Source organism: Numenius arquata, chromosome 11 (genome assembly GCF_964106895.1).
Source record: "Numenius arquata chromosome 11, bNumArq3.hap1.1, whole genome shotgun sequence".
Classification (NCBI taxonomy): Eukaryota; Metazoa; Chordata; class Aves; order Charadriiformes; family Scolopacidae; genus Numenius; species Numenius arquata.
In genome coordinates this window covers 17,040,922-17,062,659 of record NC_133586.1, presented here as the reverse complement: position 1 = coordinate 17,062,659, position 21,738 = coordinate 17,040,922, and the positions used below count along the sequence as shown (strand labels likewise).

Genomic DNA, 21,738 nt, shown 5'->3' with positions numbered 1-21,738 from the left:
AATCCAGCAAAAGCAAGTTGACTAATTCCTAACTGCAGAAAAACCTGATCTCACACTTACTTGCAATTTGAAAGATATCTGGTTCTTCTCTAGCAAGTTTCTCCCGCGCAACATCAGCTATTGGACCAAAAATGGTTACAGGTCTGAGAAACCCAGCTAGAATTGAAGGAAAAAAAGAGTCAAAATATATTGCTTAAAACAAATGCAAGATACTCTTAAAAACACAGGCTAATACAAAGCAAACCACACAACCTGTTAACCTGCAACAATAAGAATAAAGCCGTACCTTCCCGAAGAACAACTCTTTCATAGGCAGGAAACTTTGTCTGAACAGGTTGGGCAGAAAGATCTTCTCTGCTTTTTCGGAGGTTTCTTTTTGAGCTACGCAAACCTCGGAATCTCCAGAAATCGGCTCGATCTCCTCCCGCTGTCTTTGGAAGCGTGTACTGTACACTAGCTAGTTGCTCAGCTCTAAGATGACAACAAATCCCAACCAGTTATCAAGGAAGTCAGCTTCTGAAGTAATGCTTGACTAGCAAGCTTGTACCTCCAAAAAACACTACCACCTCCTGAATCAAGCTTTTGTTGTTGCTGTATTAGAAAGTAGAAGACTGAGCTACTGAGGCTGGTATCACATTTCTAAAGCTTTACATAGCCTTGTCTCATGTATTGAAAAGAAAGTTGTACGGTTCTTTGTGGACTGTACCAGAATCAAAAGCAAATCCATATATCAGATTTTTAACTTCAGTTTGTTTTAACACTTCATCACTTTTTCTGACTGAAGCAGTTCCATAAACCAGCGTCCTGCAGACCAGTCCCATCATTCATTATACAGATGCAGAACTTAACAACTGTAGCTTTAAAACAGCAATTTAAGTATTTTAAGATCGTACCTGTTTTTGTTAGGGATGATACCTCTTTCAACTTCCTTATGATTCTTTCCAATTCGAATTGCCAGCCATGAACCCAGTTTGCCATTGTAAAGAGTGTCCACCACCCGGAACACTTCCCCTTTGTTGAAACTTAGCCCATAAGGAGATTCCTTTTCATATTCAAAATGAGTTCTGATATAGAAAGAATCTCCTACATCGGACTCAACAATGCGACGATAAACTGAAAAAGGAAAAAGAAACCACAAAATGTAAAGTTACATAAGTTCAAGCGATGTCCTCACGCTCACAAGAATCACTCAAAGCAGTGCCTCACCTTAATTCTCCTTGTTTTAAATAAACAATATTACTTCAAGAAGCCTTAACGTCTCCGAGTTGCTCTACTTTAAGCAGCATAACTATTAATAGCAAACTCTACCAACATACATTCAACTTTCATGGTCAAAAATTTGGTGGCAGTACAAGCTTAATTCTGTTCCCCTGGAAGGGATGAATCTTACTGGGAAAGAAGGTTGTGTGTGCACGCACACAGAATCACAGAAAGGTTTGGGTTGGAAGAGACCTTTAAAGGTCATCTAGTTCCAACCCCCCTGTCATAGGCAGGGACATCTTCAACTAGACCAGGGTGCTCAAAGCCCCGTCCAACCTGACCTTGAATGTTTCCATGGATGGGGTATCTACCACCTCTCTGGGCAACCTGGGCCAGTGTCTTACCACCCTCAGCATAAAAAAGTTTTCTAATATCTAGCCTAAATCTCCCCTCTTTCAGTTTAAAGCCATTACCTTGCCTTACCACTTCACTCCCTGATCAAGAGTCCCTCCCCACCTTACCTGTAGGCCCCCTTTAGGTACTGGAAGGGGCTAAAGGATCTCCCCGGAGCCTTCTCTTCTCCAGGCTGAAGAACCCCAACTCTCTCAGCCTCAGTGTACTACTGACTCATTTCCAATGGTGTAACTCCAACAGACTCTCCTGCTCCCCCCACCAAGGTTTAATGCCCATACTTTTGTCAGATGCTAGGGGTTATTTTTTGGTGGATTTTTTTTTTTTTCTTTTCTTTTGGGGGGGTTTGTTTGTTTGTTTGGGGGGGGTGGCGGTGGGGAGGGAAAAGCGTGTACTATTACACTATCAGTCTCTCTAGTCCATTTGCAGTAGTAACCTATCCCAAAGCCAAAGGAACTGTAAACAGACTTCATAAGGTGCCAATTTCCTGCAAGCCAGAACTCAGTCATTTGCTATACTTTATGTTGTTCCAAGCAGTCTACTACATCGCTCACCATATACAAATACTCACCGTCTTTTTTCTTCTGTGCCAAAATGGTTACTTCTTCGCCTTTAGGAAGATCAAGCAAAAAAAGGACAGCTTCCTCTCTGATGATATTTGTGAAGTCTACATTATTTACCTGGTATCAACAAAGCAATCAGTTTGATTTAGCATACAGCATTAGAACAGAGATTTAACTATACAATGGGAAATCTAAATCAACTTAGTGCTAAGGTTTTCTTTGTCGTTTTTTTTTTTTTAAATTCAGTTTCATACATACACACCAAACGCATCTATCTCAAGATGTCTCTTGTACCTCTAAGTAGCCACACCTTATTTCTTGATAAAAGCACGGCTTCTAGAATAATAGGTAACTGCTCATTTTCCATTCTTTAGATCAATATTATGGAGCACCTATAAACATCAGTAATATACAGAGCCCTCTGACAATTTAGTGACTCAGGAGTTAAGAAACCCAAACTTTATCAACTGAATCAGTCTAAGTAGCTGGATGAAAAACTCACTAACCTTCCTAGCAACGGTACAGTAACAGGAGATTTTGCTGCTATTAAGTCATCTAATAAGTACATACAGAAAAAAACCTGTATGAACTACAAAGGCAATATATTCAATACTACAGAAAGAAAACCCGCTTTGGTACAAGAAAACATTTGTACTGTTATTGTTTTTGACATACCCTGAGAATCTGATCCCCTTCCTCTAATCCTTCTTTCGCTGCAGGGCTGTCTTCCAGAACACCAGCTACAAATATGCCAACATCGTTGCCACCTGCCAGTCGCAAGCCCACACTATCTCCTTTTCTGAATTTTACCAGTTTCATGCTTGGCCTAGAGAATTAGAAATTATTCCACTTAGAGGTGTAACAGCATAAAATAGCCTGGTAAATTTGAGACTGAACACATGCAAAGAACTAATTTGCCTATCATTTCAACTAGAGGATATTATGCTATGCATACCATTAGCTGCTTATCAACTGCAGTATTACACCACACTCATTAGCAGCACTTCAAAAACCCCACCTGTGCTTACTTGTTTAGTGGGGTTTGTTTGTCTTACGCTCACACAGTCATTTAAGTGAGGCACTTTGATACTCCCTTCCAAAAACATTACTCCTTTTAAAGGCCTGTCCTAGCATATATATCTATTTCGGCTCTGAAGAGATTAAGATGAATTTGAGACAAAACCAAAATAGAATCTATTCTTATGTACACTAATGTCCATATAGGAGATCCCAGTTGAAGTCAACTCATTTTCACGTCGTGACTTCGCACGTTTCTGCAGTGATCTTTGCTCATTACTCTCCAACTATTAGGAAAGGAAAAGAATATGCTTCAGTATCTCTCCTCTCTGGAGATGAGGATGGGGCAGGAGGGGTGCGGGTGCCCAGGGAGCGAGAAACATCACAAATTCTTTTCACTGGTTGATCGTTGTAATTGCTTATTTCCATAGAAAATTAAGAGACTTGAAAGTGGTACGTTATGCCATGTAAGTGCCAACAAGGCTCAGGAATAAACCTAAAGCCTTCATCCTAGTATTTCTGAGCAGAATTGTCAGGACAGCATATTGGATTTTACATCAGACCATTTAGAGAGGTTATTCATCATCTTGGATAAAAGCTTGGTTTGCTCAAGGACCAGGCAGATTTGAACAGAGTTTAGAGTTACATTACCGAAGCATTCCATCTTCATGGGTTGAATTGGGTAAAGGACCATCAGATGGACTGACTGGTAAATCCACATCTGGCTGACCTCCTTGTGCATACACTGGCTTTGGTTCTATTAAAATATCAAAATATTTCAGGTGTCCATTGGGTCATTTAAAGATGAGAAAATAAAGCTTAACTTAATTAAGACCTTAACGACTTCTTCAGTAGCAGCCTTCTACCTTACTTAACCCACATAAGAGTGAAATATTAGAAACTTACAATAACAGAAGACACTCCCACTGTACCATTCAAAATGGCATGATTACTGGCCTAATTATTATTTCAGTAAAAATCTGAAGACTTCTTTCGTACTTCATTAAGTACTCTGAATAATGTAGAACTACAAGAACCAGAAGGCTTCATGCTCACAAGACCACTTTCAACCCTGCTATTTCTCACCTTGGTTTATCTGACATAACGTTTTCATTTTCCATTGGCTCTCTTCCTTCAAGAATTGAATTTTTGAAATGAAAACACCACGCACTTGAACTGCTGCTGCATGCCTTGATGTCGGCAGATTTCAACGCTTACTTTGGTCCAGGTGGTAGTTCTTTAGATAAGCACTTACCATAGCTGTGCTGCATAGGTTCTCTGGAATCACTGGGAGGAAACTGCCACTGCAGTATTCCCTCAGTAAGGAGCACTAACAGGAGCTCTTCTCTCCTACATGGCTGGGCACTTTAGAAGATTTGTATTTAAGGGCTACCTCTGCACACTTGAAAAAAATTGAATTAGGCTTGCTTCAAACTAGTCTAATATCCCTGATCTTTACCCAACAACTGTGCTGTCTTCCTTTCAAATCCCTGAACAGACTTGTTTGAAATTGTGAATTTCAGACAACAATTTGGTAATAATACTTCTTCTAATGTGATGTAGCATTTTCTTTTAAGTCTTTAATGACCCGTTCCTAGCCTATGCCCCTGATGATCCCTCTGAACAAATACTCTCCTTTGACACAATCAACCATGACAGTTGTCTCGCTCTGAGTCTAAGTAGCAAACTGTCACAGAATCTGCCAACCACTTTTCTAACCACATTTTCATTACAATTTTTATAAGATCCTCATTTCCCTAGAGCTTTCTGTGAGGCTCTTGAAGGATTATGCCCTTTATTCTCAGATTGTTAAAGGATTATGCCCTTTATTTTATCTCAGACTATATATTATGGCAAGTTAATTTTATCTGCAGACACAAATTTAAATATTGTCTTTATGTACTGGCCTACATCTCCTCCCATCCAAATTAAGTATTTTCACGTGCCTCTTCCTGCTCACCCCAGAACGGAACATTTCTTCCTCCCCACTAACCAACAAAATCCCCACAGTACTTATTACTTGCTTGCCAGTCCCTCAAAGCAATTATTAGTATGTTACTTTGGATTAAGAACCATCTCAGGGATCTCATATCCTGGCTAGCTTTGTATTATGCCAATTATTAATTTTCAGTATCTTATAAAAATACAGAATTCTTCTAATCTCACTACCACTTCCTTTTTCTATCTTTTACTTCATTTGCATCTTTTCATAACATCACTGCAAAAGGTCACCTCCTGTGACGATCTTTTTAATAATGGCTGCTGCATCAGAAAACCCACTGATCTCATTTTCAAGACCTTTCAGAGTCTATCAACATCATAACTCTTCCAATTCATCACTGAGCTACCGAATACTACATGCAGAAGTGTCACTGCTCATTCCTTAAGTCTTCAAATATTTTCAAGCTTGAATGTGCTTTTTCTCACCCTACCCGGCCATTCAGGAACAGCCCCCTCTAAACCATCTGCACAGCTCCTCTTTCTCCACTGAAAATTTTCACTAAAGGGCCTCATTCTGTAAACAAAAATATTACAAGTCAGCCTGCCCGAACAGTGTCCTGTCTTACATTATTCTTTTTTTATACCAACTGACCTTTATCTGCTGCCATTTAGTTTATCCTCCCCTTTTGGAAAAAAAGAATGAGACTCTGTTCTGGTTTTATTAGTTGTACTGCACTTGTTAAAAAGCCTTCTTGGTCCATGACCGCAGTTATTAAGTACTACAGTAACAAAGCATTTCAGAGTGTTTTGAGTTACGTCTTGGGAACAGTAGTTCTAAACAGGCTTAACTGCGTCCTTGTTTAAATATAGTCTGCTATAGTAACCCATAAGAACCAGTCTACTGCTTGATTATCAGAAAAGAAATGACAAGTTTTAACCTTGCTTGACAAATCAGGACAAAACTCTATGATCATCATCTGTAAATACAGCTCTGAACACTGATGTTTGACCCCCATATAATGGACAGACTCCACAGCTTAGGTATTTAGGACCAAAACTCTAAGATATAAATGGGGTTATGGTTACAAAGACTGGTCACATTCAGAAACTATCAGGACTTGGTCTGTTTTAAGACTTTAGAAGTCATTCCACAAACACGCAATGGTATAAAGTCTTTACCGGTCATCCATTTTCAACAACACACATAATTAATATATTTTAATGTTTTTACCTGGGAGTGGTGGAGTTTGTTTTTCAGTTCTTTCAACTGCCACCTCTTCCACAGTTTTAGAAATATCATCTGCATTCTTCACTGGTGTAGAGACAGCTCCTGGTTTAGTTATTCTCTCATCTTCTCTGCTTCGAAGACTATATTAGAAAAAGAGATTCCACTCCGCATATAGAATTGTTTCTATGACCTTTGTCTACTAAGACTAAAGAATAAATCCTTTCACTCACAAAATTCCGGTTTGGCAGGTAAGCAATTACCAATTACTATTTAACAAGCTCTTGTTCTTAGACTAGCACAATATTAACAATTTTTACCATTTCTAAATCCGAGCATTTTGTCCCTAACTTTACATTAATAAAAGACTGCTCCAGACACGACTATTTAGAAAGACAGGCATGGTGAAATAGACTGCTCTCTGTTTCAAGCACCAAACTCGCACACATCTGCTGGATACTGAAAGCTATATAAGAAATTGAGAAGCAATGGGAAGAAGGGGAGAAGAATAGTTATGATGGCCTTTTTGGTTTTTCTCTCACCCCTCCTTGTAGAAATCATGGATTTTTAGACAACTCTTAGGCTTTGCTGCAAACAAGCCAATTTATCTGCTCCTTTGTGTGGCAGTTGCCCTGGAACACACATGGTGCCGTTGTGGCTCTTGTAGGGCTTTGCAGAGATAAAAGGTAGAACACAAACATGCCCCTGATTCCTCAGTTTTTAGAGAGGATGAGGTCTTCACTCCACAGCTATTGCAAGACAGAAGTGCTTCTCATACACTCAGTCACCCATATATTTCAATAAAAAAAAAACCAACTTGTTGCTTCTTATGCATTTCCTACACAGTGGAAAACAAAGTGCTTACAGTGTAAAACAAAGGCAAAGTCAAAAAAGCAAAAAAATATCTCTAGCTCTTTAGATTATGAGAGCAACCACAGCTCAGAAGAACATAATTTGTATTCCTTTAGCTCAAAAGATCAGGTATCTTTATAGTTATCTATAGGTACAGCTAGCAGCTGTACCATAGCAGAACTGAACAGAACATACGCTGTCTGTTGAAATGTTAGCTGTTACACCATATATGTTGAACAGTAAATAATTTAATAGCGTCAGAGCAGAAGAACATTAATAATCAGCTGGAAAAACTAAAGTAGATCAAATATATCAGAGCCAAGGAGGGGGGAAAAAAAAAAAAAAAGGTACTTCCTCAGAGATAACAACGGCTTGGTCAGCAGGTGCAAGGCCATCTCCTCTCAGAAAGGAGAGGTCTGTACTGGGGGGAAAAAAGTTAAGTTTTTCACTAGCAGCAGCTAGATGGTGCTACTAGGCAATAATGAGTATCACTCTCTATAAAAGTACAAATGGATCCAAAAAAATCAATTATACAGAGTAAAGACTGTTGGTTTTAATCAGAACTCATACTTCAAGAGCTAGAAGTATGACTTAGGAAAATAGATCCCAGCAAATCTATTCATCCAAGATGTGTGAGAAAGAGTAAAAGAAATGGCAAACATTTAAATACAAGCAGAACATGCTCTCCTGAAGCAATGCGAAGTTTGAAACATCAGAAACAAAGCTTAGCTATTCAGCCAAGACATACTAAGACATTTCAGTACTTTTTTCTGCCAGTTTTAAAACTATGTGCCTGAAGGCAGCTAAAAAAAAGCAGAATACAGAAAAATAGTGCAGCAATCTGGGTAGACACAGGCACCCCTGCATTGTAAACAACCATCTTGTAACAAGTCATTGGTAAAAACAAGCACAACCTAATTTTAAAAATCCTTATTTATGCCTTTTTTATTCAGTTAAACCCCTTTTGGGGGCCTTGCAGAGTTGATTAAAATGATGCCAAAACCATTACATCTAGCAAAATGAAAACTAAGCATTTATCCTTCTGCTTTGTTCCAAAACTTCACTAATAAAAGTTTTCTTATTCCTCTTTCATATTTCCAGTATATTTTCATTTGTACATAAAATTAAGTGCGTAAGCTAAAAGCTTACGTATTTTACTTCCAGCACTCAACTAAAATATGACTGGACTCCTCATTCCCTTGAAAATAGTTCCTGTGTATCTATATAGACATATATTTAGCTGTTTAAATGCATACTAAGCTCTTCATAAAGAAAAAAAGAGAGTCCTGTAGTAGTATAAGCTGCATCTACTTCCCTTCCCCATCCAAAGATTTTTGGATAATGAACGCTAGTTAATGAGATATTACAGTAAATTTCCTCATGAGGCCTCTCTACCTGTTTCCAAGCATCTCCTAAAGCTTAACAAAAGCATTATTCCAAAATAGTAGTCTCTCTGTTTTGCTTTAAAAATGAAGCTAGAAACACTGCAATTACTACACGAGGACAAAATTAATTTTACGGTTCCCCTCCACATAGTCCAAAACCGCTGTAATTTTATGCTGCTTTTATACCTGCATTTATCCAAGAAGAGCATAAATATGGAAGACAACAGCTCTCAAGGACAGTAACTAAATGCAGACACTGAGAGCATAGCACAAAATACAGTCGGGTAAATACCTGAAGCAACGTGCTTTGCACGTTTGCATGTAGACACCCTGCCAAATAAATGCCCGCAAAAGGTTAGTTTAAGTGGGAAAAAGCTGATAGAAACACAATTGTGACAGAACAAAAAGGAAAACAGCAGGAGAGTAGAATTTTTCTAAATTGTGCAGTAAGCACTGAATATTTCATGTTGTTAGATGACACAGGAAACAACTTGGCGCTGTCACTGGTTCCAGGTGATGGAAACTTGCTAAAAACTGAGACAGCCGCACTTCCCCAGAGACAGGAGTGTTGTCACCGTGTGCGCCAACACACTATTGTTTAACATCTGGGCTATGTCAGAGCCCCCTGTACCTCACTTCCTCCCACAAACTTCTTTTTTTTTAAGCATTGCTAACAGAAGCATTTTTAATTAACCTTCAGAGACAAAATGCAGTCAGCTACACACTAGTGTCATCAATGATGGTTGTTACTTCAGAACAAAACAAGATTATCTGCGACACAGTTAGAACGCTTGTTTCCACCTAAAGTTTTTTAGAAATATGAACACATGGGCTCTTTCCAAATGTGTTTTTAGCAAATCTCAAACTCTTTAGCATGAGAAGACAGTAGGAGCCAAGAGGCATCTTCCTAAGCGCATTCAAACTGAGGTTGATCTTGGCCCTATATTCCAGTTTTTCAACTTGATTTGAAAATGGCCAGAACCAATCTCTGAAATACCTGGAACCCTCACTCTATTCCAGCGCCCAGGTGAGGAAGGGGGTGTGGGAGCTGGAGCCCCTGGGCAGTGAGGGGCAGCCCCAGGTGCCATCTGGCAGCCTGGCCAGCACCTGGCTGCAAATGCCACTCGTCATGCCAGCAGTGAGACCAGACAGAGAAGAAAGAATATATGTGATACTCTCCAACTTAAAGCGCAGATACCTCTTTTGCTCATTCTAGCTTTTTATGTACAGCTCTTAACAGATTATACACAGTTGCCTTATATTAGCTGACATTCTATATTTAAGATGCATTTTTCCTCTGCCTAAACAGTTGTTCTTCTATGCATCTTTAAAATTCTATGCGTATTTTCAAACTATACTTAAGACCTTTAAAACATGATCTACTCTGAGAGCTCCTCCTCAGAGCCAGGACATATTTATATCGTATATTTCACTTAGTACCTAATTCAGTATCAGCTGGCTATAGATTTTCCATGTCTCCAGGGCTATGAGTATTTATCTGTATCTGGAGATTTGTAAGATTCATTCTCTGGATTCTTTTCAAGACTGACAACGGATAATTTGCTTTCCAAGCAAGTGAAATTGGAACCCTACAAGCATAATTAGTCCTTTTTATTAGTAAATTAAGAAGAACATGTCTAGAATCTACATTTTATGAAGACTGTTCAAGAGACATCTGTGAAATTCCCCTGGACTGAAGAAAACTACAAGTGCTATTCAATGCTTGGACAGGATGTTCAAATAGCAACCGTTATGGAAGTTCTATATGCAGGAGAACTACAGGCACACTGGTGTACGTACCAGTATGGAATACTGAGAGGTGGACAACCCTGAAGATGCTGCCAGATGCCAAAGCACGATGGAAGCACTGACACCTACAATCGTCAGGCTGTAGTTGTATGAAAGGACTAAGAGGTTTCCCCTGGAATTTCTCTCCTCATGAACACACAAACCCTTGGCAGAACGTGGTCCAAGTAGAGACTCATTAATCTTCAATATGTTTTTAATGTCCTTCTTAAGCTCAGTTTGAGGAGTTTTTGCACCTTTTCTTCCTCAGCTTGTGGTTCTCAAGCTTTTTTTCCCCCCTCCAGATTTTTCACCAATTTTTAAAAAATGAAGCATTGCAACTAATTTGATCTTACAGCACATTTGAGCTTGCACAAATAACCACTCCAAAGAGAAGTTGCTTTTAACGTGTTTTTCTTTATGTGGCTCAGGGCCAGATGTTCTGATCTTGAAAGGGACATGTCCAGCAGGAAGTCAATCCATGCCAAGGTAGCTCTTGTTCATAAAGCAGATATAGCGGATGCATTCAGAGTTGAGATAACTTCAAAGTTCCTTCTCAGGAAGGATTTAATTCTTCTGACAGTGCAGTCCACAGGGAGGAAGTGACCATCTACCTAAACCACTGCAATAGGGCAGGAAAGCACTAAAACTATGGTGAGTCAAGCATAGTTTCAGTTTTGATGGATTTTTTTTTTCCCCTCCCTTCAAAAGCCCCTTTCACTCTGCATTAGAAAAGCACGTCAAGAAAAAGATTTTTAGATCTGACCGAGACCTCACAACCTTCACAATCAAATCCCTGCATTAGGGACCCTGCTTTTGAGTTTCTCCCACTCATACGGGGTTCCTACTTGAAAACAAGTTTTCATGCGTTGTGATACCTCCAAACAACATACATGGAAAAGAACCAAAAAACTCTGTAATCCATAACCTGAACCAGGCATACATGCAGGTAAGATGTGTTTTGTTGCTTTATGAACCCTTAAAAGACTCTAAAAACCTTGAAGGTATATGTGTTATTTTCCCCTTGGGTAAAGAAAGTGTTAATAACCACTGATCAGGCATATCTTAGTTTTATGGAACTGCCAGCTGCAATTTGTTTTTCAGAATTTTTGAGAGCATCTAAAAATCTTCAGGTACATGCTCCAAATTTGCAGTTTGATTCAGATCAATTCTAACTTTGGCTCCATCATCTATGAGCACTCAGAAAGTAAACTTTTCTCTTACAACTATTTAGTAGAATCTAAAAGCCAACATTAAAATTCTATTTCAATAAATTAAAACCTCCATTTCCAACAAACTGTAGAAATGCAAAACAGGACAGATTTATGTTATTCAAGACTAAAGTTTCACATGGCAGAAGAAAAAAAATCCCAAACCCTTACTTCTGTACATTACTACTTCTATACACATACAAACCATTACTACTATACATTACTTCTCTTGAATTCGTATACAATAGACTTGCCTACTTCAGAATTATCACGAATGTCCCACTACCAAGTTCAAATATTAAAAACTACAGTCCAAAAGCTAAATCTGCTGCGCAGTACATCTTATTTTGTAGGAATTAAATGTATTCACAAACATAAGATAACTAAGAAGGCCGGTGAGGAAAATATCCTTAAATAAAGCCTATCCTTAAATAAAGGAAGATTTCAACAAGTTTGCCCAGGTTGGGCATGCAGTAGGAACCGTGCTACTGGTCAGCTTAAACATCCTCACAGCTAACTGCTTTCTGAAACCAAAATGTAGTCGCATATGCTTCAGTAACATATATCACTATCAAACTTATATTGTCATTCATACAACCATGCTCTAAGTTTAAAAAAGGGGTAACACTGAAATTAAAGGTTCAATTTCTCCTACAGTCTAAGATAATTTAGATCATTATCAGCTGTATCTCTCGAGAGAAAGAATACCGCATTACTACTACCATAGCTCTGCATCACATTTGTTACACTGCATAAATCCAAGCACTCCTACAACTTATATGTCACATTAAAGAGTTGATTTAAAAAAATAATACAATGCTGCCATCACCTGCCGTTGCTGGGCTGCTGTGGAGAATGTCTGGAATGGTCTGAAGGCTCTGACCTCTGGTCAGGAGATCGTGAACGACTGCGGCGGGGCCTGTCATGTGATCGGTTGGAATGATCTGATGCCAGCGACTGAATTTCTGAAATGTCTGTTAAATAAAAGTTGTTTTTTCATGAAATGACTGTAATTAAAATGGTGGTGTGACCTGCTCAAATGGAAATAAGCTTTTGTAGAGAATTTTTATGAAGATGTTAAATCTATGTTTATTATTTCAAAACAACTAAACTTAACATTCCTGAAAGAACAATTGCAAGAATAGGGGCTGTATCTTTTTTCTCCGCTGCTTTTGAAGGTGTGGATTTCAACCACATTCAAACAACAATTTGCCCACAATTGTGACAATCTTACTCCTAACTCTTCTCCTCCCCACCCTCTCATCCCACTTAGGTATTTCACATCTTCACAACACAGGGAATTATTGTCTCCCTTTGGAAATCAAGTTTATTTATACTCACCATCTCTTTCCGAAGCATTAGCAGAATGAATACTGTCAGAAAGATCAGGGACATTCAACAGTGTAGCTCGTTCATCTCTCTGAACGACCATCTTCAGCTTGCCTTTTGACCTTTCTATTAGTGTTTTTGCATCTGCTAAGGACATATTTTCCGTCACTGTGCCATTTATCTGGAACAGAGCAAGAAAAGAGCAGCTATAAACTTATTAAAAAAAAAAACAAACAAAAAACAAAACAGTGAATCTCCAATAAAGATAGTGATTTTCTGTCTGATGATATTTAGAAATAGCTAGAGATATTTATCAAATTGCCACAATACAATGGAATACTAATGGGCTCATCCGAAATATAACATAGTATAGAAAATTATTTTCATCTGTTAAGACAAAGCCTCTACCACAAATAAAAAACTTTTGAAATATTAGGTATGTTTTTTGAACCAGCACTGCTACACTCAGAGTAAGGAATGGTACGTTTTCCTGCACCAACACATTTACAGCAGTATCTTGAAATAAAAAATATTAGTATGAATTTAAAATCCCTGGGTATATCAATTTCTACAAAAAACAGAATTTAACCTGAAGGCAAGTTCTAAGTGTTGCTCAACAGCACAGTTCCACAACACTATATTGTATAACTAAGCCCATAGGGCCGAAGCCTCATACCACCCCAAATGTTTTCTATTATGCATTTACAGTAGGCACTATTTGTCTGAATAAAGCCTGGGGAATAACAACCAAAGTTTTCCTTCGGTTACCGAGGTTGATTTATATTTAGAATATGTGTCTCATTATATCATTTCAAAGATCAGTAAATATATGACAATAATTATGCTATTGAGAGACAGCTAATTCTAAGAACAGTTATCCAGTGAGTTTTCCCTTTGAACAAACACCACTGCCATTTACTATACCTTCAGTACAACATCTCCTTCCTGAATATTGCCATCTCTTGCTGCCAGGCTGTCCTGTGATATTTCTTTCACAAATATGTGGCTTGCCAATCGTAGACCATACTCTTTATGTAACAGCAATAAAAGAAAAAAAAGAAAACTGATGAAGCTACGGTAAAAAAAAAAAAAAAGAGGAGGAAGGTATCTGAAGATTTACAACACAACATTTACACTAAAAACACAGAGGACAGTGAGCTTGGCACATGAAGGGCTGTACCGGAATTACACTATGGATTTACCATTATATCAATCTCTTTGCTAACTCTGCCTGTAATCATAGCTGTTGTTTAATAGCTTAATTGACAAGCTACCTACAGTTTTCCCCTCTTTGTCAAACAAGACAGACACTGAAAACTCAACTAAAGTATATGGAAGATATGCAGCCACTGCCTACCCAATGTTAGATGCACAGTTGGGATTTATTTACACTACATAATGCTTTACCCTTAATTAAGCACATGTATTTTGGAATATGAAAAATACCACCAGAAATACAATAGAAGTGTTTTAGTTTACAGCTAGCTACTGTAAAGTGGGCAAAGAAACTTTCAACTGCCCTGTTCATACAGTCCATGAAGCACTTAACACAACATTGACTGAAGCAGTTAGCCTTTAAAAACCAGCAGAAGTCATTGCAAGAGAGTTACATACAAGTTACCTTCATTTTTCCTTGATTTCACCAGTGTTACTTTGGTAGGTTTTGCAGGCTGACTGGAAGTAACCGATCTTCTGTCTGATCTCGGTGATAAGCTTCTCTCTCTGCTAGCACTTCGATCTCTTACCCAGCTCTTCTCATGCCTTCTGCTAGTACTTGGACCACCACGGCTGCTTCTTGGATCACGTATCTCTTCATCATAGCTGTCGTCCTCATTTTCAGACACTGGTTCAGGTTCTGGTCGAGCCACCGGAATTTGAATTTTCTTCATCCTTCGGATAGTCTACAACCAAACACTCGGTATCAGCCTCTGGCTGTGTAATGCTAATGGTGTTACTAAATATCAGAAGCCAAGGTAATCCCCAAACTCAAAAGAAAACATACAGATTTATTTGTGCATGCTCTGAACTTCTGCCTCCTCATCACAAAATTCTATCCAATTAATACAGAAGAGTCATCAATGCAGGTAACTAGAAACCTGTTTTTGAGGGGAGGGGTATATTTGTTTTTACAGTTGTTTTAGTCCTTTTTTGCTTCTGCACAAGTGGCAAAAGGGTAGGAACAAAAGCCACTGTAGCGCAGCATGACATTCTGTCTTCAGAGCTGTATATTTGAAAGCCCTCTCTCTTTGCTTAAACCCACAAGTCAGTTACTGGCACTGCTAAAAACTTCTTTTGCTAACATCTAATCTACCGTATACTCAGTGTGTTATTGGCAATAATTCTCCTCTACTTTGAAGCCTCCCAATCTTCCAAAGTGATGTTTATGCAGGGCCACAGAGGAAGGGGAACATTCCCGCTGGAAGTTCAAAGCTGGCTTGCACCAACGTAGACAGTTGTTTCCAGAGAAAGACGCAACCCTATTTAGAGGTTTATTTGCCATGTGTTACACAACTGAACCAAGTTATACCATAAGGTTTTCATTAATTGCTTTTCTCTATACAAACCTACACACCAAATACTTAAGATACTAAAAGCCCTGCACAGCTCACCACACGTTTTGTGTAAGCTTCAAAGAATTGTTAAATCTACAAATGCAAATGACAATTTTTCGCAGCTGTATAAAAGCACATGAGCACTAGAGATCTGTCAGCACAAAAGCTTTTCTACAAGCCCTAGAAGTCTGTTTTCCTGAATTACAAAATTGTTAAACATTGTGCATTTGTGTTCTGTTTATTGTAACATAAATCTCAAACTTCTACAGAAAGCTGGATTACTACCCCTTAGTGATGACCTCTTCTGTTTTGCAAAGTTCAAAAGCCAAACACTCTGAATAAACCTACAAAATTATAGAAATTAAGGTAATTATACTTTATTTTGGCAAACTATTTACTGAGCATAAAAAGAACTATGTTAGTGTCTGAACAGCGGGTAAAGTCCTTTAGCTCACACCAGCCTTTGAAAAACTTGATAAAAGTGCACTCAAGAAAGCAAAGAAACATTAAAGAAAGCTGAGAATTGAGCTTTTGGCAAACTGAGAGGAACTTCACCATAAAGAAAAGGAGTCTGAAGTATCCAGTGCCACACCACCCAAACATTAGCTTTCACATTTAAAAAAAAAAATTTAAGTGACCCACATGACAAACATGTCTTGATCATTACTTAAATCTGAGGCATCACACAGGCATTATTCAAGTACCTTGCATCATGCATGTATTTCATAACAGACATTACACCATTTGACTTTTGCTCTGTGACTATGGGATTTCAGTAAGCTTAAATCTTCAAGACATTCACTTACAATTTTAGCATTCTTTCCACTTTTCCTCAGCTGCTGAACAGCAAACGCATGCTCGACATTATCCATTGAAACTCCATTAACCATTGCAACACGGTCATTTTCTCTAAATGGAAAACATCACAATTCACAGTATAAATACTTTATGTCAAAGGGAAAATATCGGGGATGGGTATCCCTGAACAAACTACCCGTATTATAAACATAGCATACAGGCACAGATAGGTATCTGCGAGCAACACAATTTAGAGGTGAAGCTACCGGTGACGAGGACAAATGCCCCCACATCAGATCCAGGTGTAGTTTAGCACTTACTGTAGCAGTCCTTCTGCTGGGCCTCCTTTCAGCACATCAGAAATAACTATTGATGTCTCACCGCTCTGAAAGTGAGGATTATCTCTTCCTCCAGATATTGCAATACCAAATCCAAATCCAGGGGCCTATAATGTAACAAGAGAAATATTTTTACTTTCTAATATTCACATGGTCACAATTAATATTCCTGTGTCAAACACAAAAAGGTGTTATGGGATGAATACAACTTTTTGGAAGAAAGAAGAACCAATGAACCATGCAACGTTATGCAATACAAGAACAGGAGAGTGATTAAAAAAAAAAATAAAAAGCCACTTTTAGAAGACAAGAGTTTCAGACTGACTACCCATCTCTCCCAAGAACAAAATACTAGAGTTCCCATTTGTATTTTTATGGCCTGGCTCTCAGGGGGTCATCAGTAAGACCTCTATCTTCAGTAAGTACAACACACCATGCCACTGCGTTGAGATACCAATCCAAATCTGTATCGCCTCCTGCAACACTTTGAGGTTTCACATTATGGTTTTTACCCAGCTTGACCTCGCTTTGCTCAGGAACCAACAGGATTGCAGCACGCAGTAGCATGTCTGCAGGCTCAGTTCTTAGGAATAATACCAAGATCACTTGTACTATTAAATACATCAAAACCTTGTCAGCACTTGCAAATCATCTGCATCTTAACAAAAGTAATTTGCTTCAATCTTTTCCCTCTAGGGTGACCTGCCACTACAGCAAGGTCAGTGCCTCTGAAAAGTTATTCCTGTTAGATATTTCAAGATACAACAGTGATGCTTACATTTCTGCCTGGAAGCAGCGAGGGTGGGAAATAAACTTTCTAAATATAACTGATTTGCAAACTGTCTAGCTTTTCCATCATTGCCCAGAAAACATTGTCAGAAGGCTATCACCGTTCAAATGCTGTATTTCGCTCAAGAATTTATTTTGCAAAATAAACTGACTTGCAAAATGTGTAGTCTTGACTACGCAAAACAGTCATTAGATGGAAAAGAGCAGGTTTCAGTCATTCCTCCTCTCCCTTTCACACAGCAGGCACTCCGTGCCGGCAGACTTAGCCCCTTCTTTTTCAGACTTTTCGACAATCATGACCCAGCTTCAGCAGTGAGTTTCATAACCGTACAGTGACAGCAGAAGCAACATGGCAGTCTGCATCTGGCTGTAAGAACACAACGTTCAGCTTTTCGGACAGTAATTACTGCTCAAAAAAACCCGTTTCCTATTTCCCTCCAAAATAGAGGTCATAAAGATAGGCCAGATTCAGCCTGTAAGCAGTGAATAGGGCCATACAGTACTAAAACAAAGATCTGGAAATTTACTGTTCAGAAATTGATTTCAACAGTTAGCAAATACTGTTGCCAGGTATGAAGAAAATAAGTTGGTCTAACAAGTGGGGGGTGATGAGAAGGGGTACACTCACTGCTTCCTTTACATTCATTTTCATAGAATCACAAAACGGTTTGGGTTGGAAGGGACCTTCAAAGGTCACCTAGTCCAACCCCTCTGCAATGAGCAAGGACATCTTCAATTACATCAGGTTGCTCAGAGCCCCTTCCACACCGAATTGGAATGTTTCCGGGGATGGGTCATCTACCACCTCTCTGGGCAACCTGGACCAGAATGTCACCACCCTCGGCGTAAAAAATTTCTTCCTAATATCTAGTCTGAATCTCCCCTCTTTCAGTTTAAAACCATTACTCCTTGCCCTGTCATAACAGGCCCCGCTAAAAAGTTTCTCTCAATCTTTTGTGTAGGCCCCCTTTAAAAAGCAGAAGGCTGCTATAAGGTCTCCCCAGAGCCTTCTCTTCTCCAGGCTGAACAACCTCAACTGTCTCAGCCTCTTCTCATAGCAGAGATGTTCCAGCCCTCTGATCATCTCTGTGGCCTCCTCTGGATCTGCTCCAACAGGTCTTTCCTGTGCTGAGGGCCCCAGAGCCAGATGCAGTACTCCAAATGGTGCCTCACCAGAGCAGAGTGGAGGGGCAGAATCCCCTCCCTCACCCTGCTGGCCACACTGCTGGGGATGCAGCCCAGGATGCAGCCGGCTTTCTGGACTGTGAACGCACATTGCTGGCTCACACTGATCTTTTCATCCACCAGTACCCCCAAATCCTTCTTCTCAGGGCTGTTCTCAAGCCATTCTCTGTCCAGCCTGTATCTATGCTTAGGATTGCCCCAACCCACGTGCAGGACCTTGCACTTGGCCTTGTTGAGCTTCATGAGATTTGCATGGGCCTACCTCTCAGGCCCCTCTGGGTCCCTCTGGATGGCATCCCATCCCTCAGGCATGACAACCACTCCACTCAGCTTGGTGTCGTCCACAAACTTGCTGAGGGTACACTCGATTCCACTGTCCATGTCATTAATGAAGATATTAAACAGTACTGGTCCCAATGCAGTCTCCCTGAGGGACACCACTCATCACTGATCTCCATCTTATAAATATCTAAAGGGTGGGGTGTCAAGAGGATGGGGCCGGACTCTTTTCAGTGGTGCCCAGTGACAGGACAAGAGGCAATGAGCACAAACTTGAACACTGGAAATTCTATCTCAACTTGAGCAAAAACTTCTTTACTCTGAAGGTGACAGAGCACTGGAACAGGCTGCTCAGAGAGGTTGTGGAGTCTCCTTCTCTGGAGATACTCAAAAGCTGCCTGGGTGTATTCCTGTCCAACCTGCTCTAGGTGAACCTGCTTTGGCAGGGGGCTGGATTAGATGATCTCCAAAGTTCTCTTCCAACCCCTGCCATTCTGTGATCTGGACATTAAGTCATTGACCACTACCCTTTGGTGCAACCATCCAACAGTTCACCCATCAAATCCATCTCGCTCTAATTTACAGAGAAGGATTTTATGGGGGGACTGCGTCAAAGGCATTACAGAAGTCCACACACACACAACATCCGTAGCTCCTCCCTTGTCCACTGTAGTCGCTCCATCATAGAAGGCCACTAAGTTGGTCAGGCCGGACTTGCCCTTGGTGAAGCCATGCTGGCTGTCTCAATTCAACCCCCTGTCCTCCATGTGCCTTAGCACAACTTCTAGGAGGATCTGTTCCATGTTCTTCCCAGGCACAGAGGTGAGGCTGACAGGTTGGTAGCTCCTAGAGTCCTCCTTTCTACCCTTTTTAAAAATGGATGCAATGTCTCCCTTTTTCCAGCCACTGGGGACTTCCGCTAACTGCCATGACAATTACTTTAATTCATTAAAGAAACACTGGACATCTTTTCAAGATACATTCCAGATAGATCAACGAGAAATTACGGCTGGGATTCAAGAAATATTAAGTGAAACCCTGTGCCACACAGGAAGACAGTCTAAAAGGTCATCATGACTACTTACGACCAGAGCTGAGGTTTTCTGTCAGGTTTTTTTTTTTAATTAGTTGACAAAAAGAATATGTAATAGTGTATGAAAACATGTAACAAAAAACCCTTTCAAAACAGTAGTATTTCCCCTTTCTCATGCCACTGCTTCATCTTCCACTTTTCCATTTCTCTAACAAACAGCATTCAGTTTGCACTATATTTTGTGGGGAAGGAATGGAAGAGATAATAACGAAGACATTTATGTCCAACTTCATTTAAATGTTCTCCATCTTTCCTTATCCCATAAACAAAAAAATTCTCTAAGTTTTCCACTCATGAAAAGCAATAGTCATCAGGTTAAGGCCAGCAGAGATGCAGAAACTCACTGTAAACCTTATTTTGCTGCTTGCCATTCTATTATTTTTTTTTTTTTACAGTAGATTTGCAAACCAAATCACCACTATTAAGACGACTAGTTACATACTTTAATTTTCTTTTCAAGAAGCCTTGAAACAACACAGTCTCATATAGAGACAGTAGTCAAAAAAAAAAGTCAGATAAAGGCTTTCTAATAACATAAATCAAAGTCTTAAGAGATACTCCATATTAGAAAGTTCAAATCAAACCCCAAACGTTTTTGAAAATTTAAGAATTCAAACAAGAAACCTTCCAGTAAACCTCACCCTACTACTTTTCATTTTATCCTGCAGCCTAACATCATCTTAAGAGATAAACAATAAACTGAACTACCCTCAGAAAACTGAGTCTATAGCTCCTAGACACATCTGGATATAGCAAGATGCTGATCACTACAGATTATACAAGATATAAACATGTATCTTAACTACAAATCGCATTTAAAAAACCCCAAAACCTGCCACAAATTCACCTGTCAGGTGTAGTGACAACACAAGAAAAAAAGAACTGTACTGTTTTGCTCTCCCACAGTAAGGCCGCGTGGGAGAAGCGGGAAGGTATGTATGTACCTGGTCTCTGTTCTTTGGGGGAAGGAGGCACTTCTAACAGATACACACAACTTGAGTTCCCAGTATGAAGAAACCCACATAACATACAAAGTGCATGGTTCCTCCTTAAAGTCCTTTACAGTTAAGTATATAAAAACAGAAGATCTCTCAATAAAAGATAAACTGTAGCTACCTGATAAGCTTTGACTGAACTTGAGATTGGCTCAATCTCTTAAGAGCTAAGGTAGCAGCTCAGGGAGTGGGAAGGGTAATAAAGAAAGGGAACCAAAACTCTTGCTTAGAAGTTCAAGCCTCTCCTCCCCCCAAAAAAGTTTCTAGTAAGTCTTTTGACAATAGTGCTGGAATTCACCAAACACTGTGCTAAATCACAGCACAGTCAGACTGCTTGTATGCTCTGTTTCAGATTCTCTAAGATACTTTTTTTTTTAATCCATCTGCGTCAGGTATCTGATGTCTGAACCATATCAAAGTGCCTGAACTAACACACGTATACTGCAACTACTGGGATTAAGTATACCCTGTCCCTAATTTGTAATGACATCTCTGGAAAGTAAAGATCATAGAAAGAAACCCTTTAGAAGAAGTGAGCAAAGCTGCTTTCTTCAACAGGAACTCCCTAAAGCACTCCCTTCTCTTCTGTAAGGCTCACCTTCCAAAGTGTATATACCACCCCATCCCCTTTTTAATGGGCCCTTAAAGGATGAAAACATGTTCAAAAAACAAAATGTGCGTCTTTTCAAGGTATGTAACAACACTTCTAAACTGCCAATAATTGGTTTAGAAATCAGTAACTGCCCTATATAAACACGTAGAAACATTTTTAAGTGTTTAATACTTCCCA

General features: G+C 39.4%; 1 protein-coding gene across 4 annotated transcripts in view; it reads right to left on the bottom strand.

Annotated features, from left to right (window-relative positions):
- TJP1 (tight junction protein 1) overlaps nt 1–21,738 on the bottom strand; it is a 196,012-nt gene that overhangs the window by 21,644 nt on the left and 152,630 nt on the right. For all 4 annotated transcript variants that reach the window (XM_074155814.1, XM_074155816.1, XM_074155815.1 and 1 more), the window contains 13 exons: nt 16,590–16,714; nt 16,278–16,380; nt 14,541–14,820; nt 13,844–13,947; nt 12,932–13,100; nt 12,420–12,564; nt 6,364–6,500; nt 3,843–3,948; nt 2,850–3,000; nt 2,183–2,291; nt 894–1,113; nt 287–471; nt 61–156 (listed from right to left, as the gene is read on the bottom strand). In XM_074155814.1, coding sequence (XP_074011915.1) covers nt 61–156; nt 287–471; nt 894–1,113; nt 2,183–2,291; nt 2,850–3,000; nt 3,843–3,948; nt 6,364–6,500; nt 12,420–12,564; nt 12,932–13,100; nt 13,844–13,947; nt 14,541–14,820; nt 16,278–16,380; nt 16,590–16,714 — 1,930 coding nt within the window. The remainder of the gene's footprint in view (nt 1–60; nt 157–286; nt 472–893; nt 1,114–2,182; nt 2,292–2,849; nt 3,001–3,842; nt 3,949–6,363; nt 6,501–12,419; nt 12,565–12,931; nt 13,101–13,843; nt 13,948–14,540; nt 14,821–16,277; nt 16,381–16,589; nt 16,715–21,738) is intronic.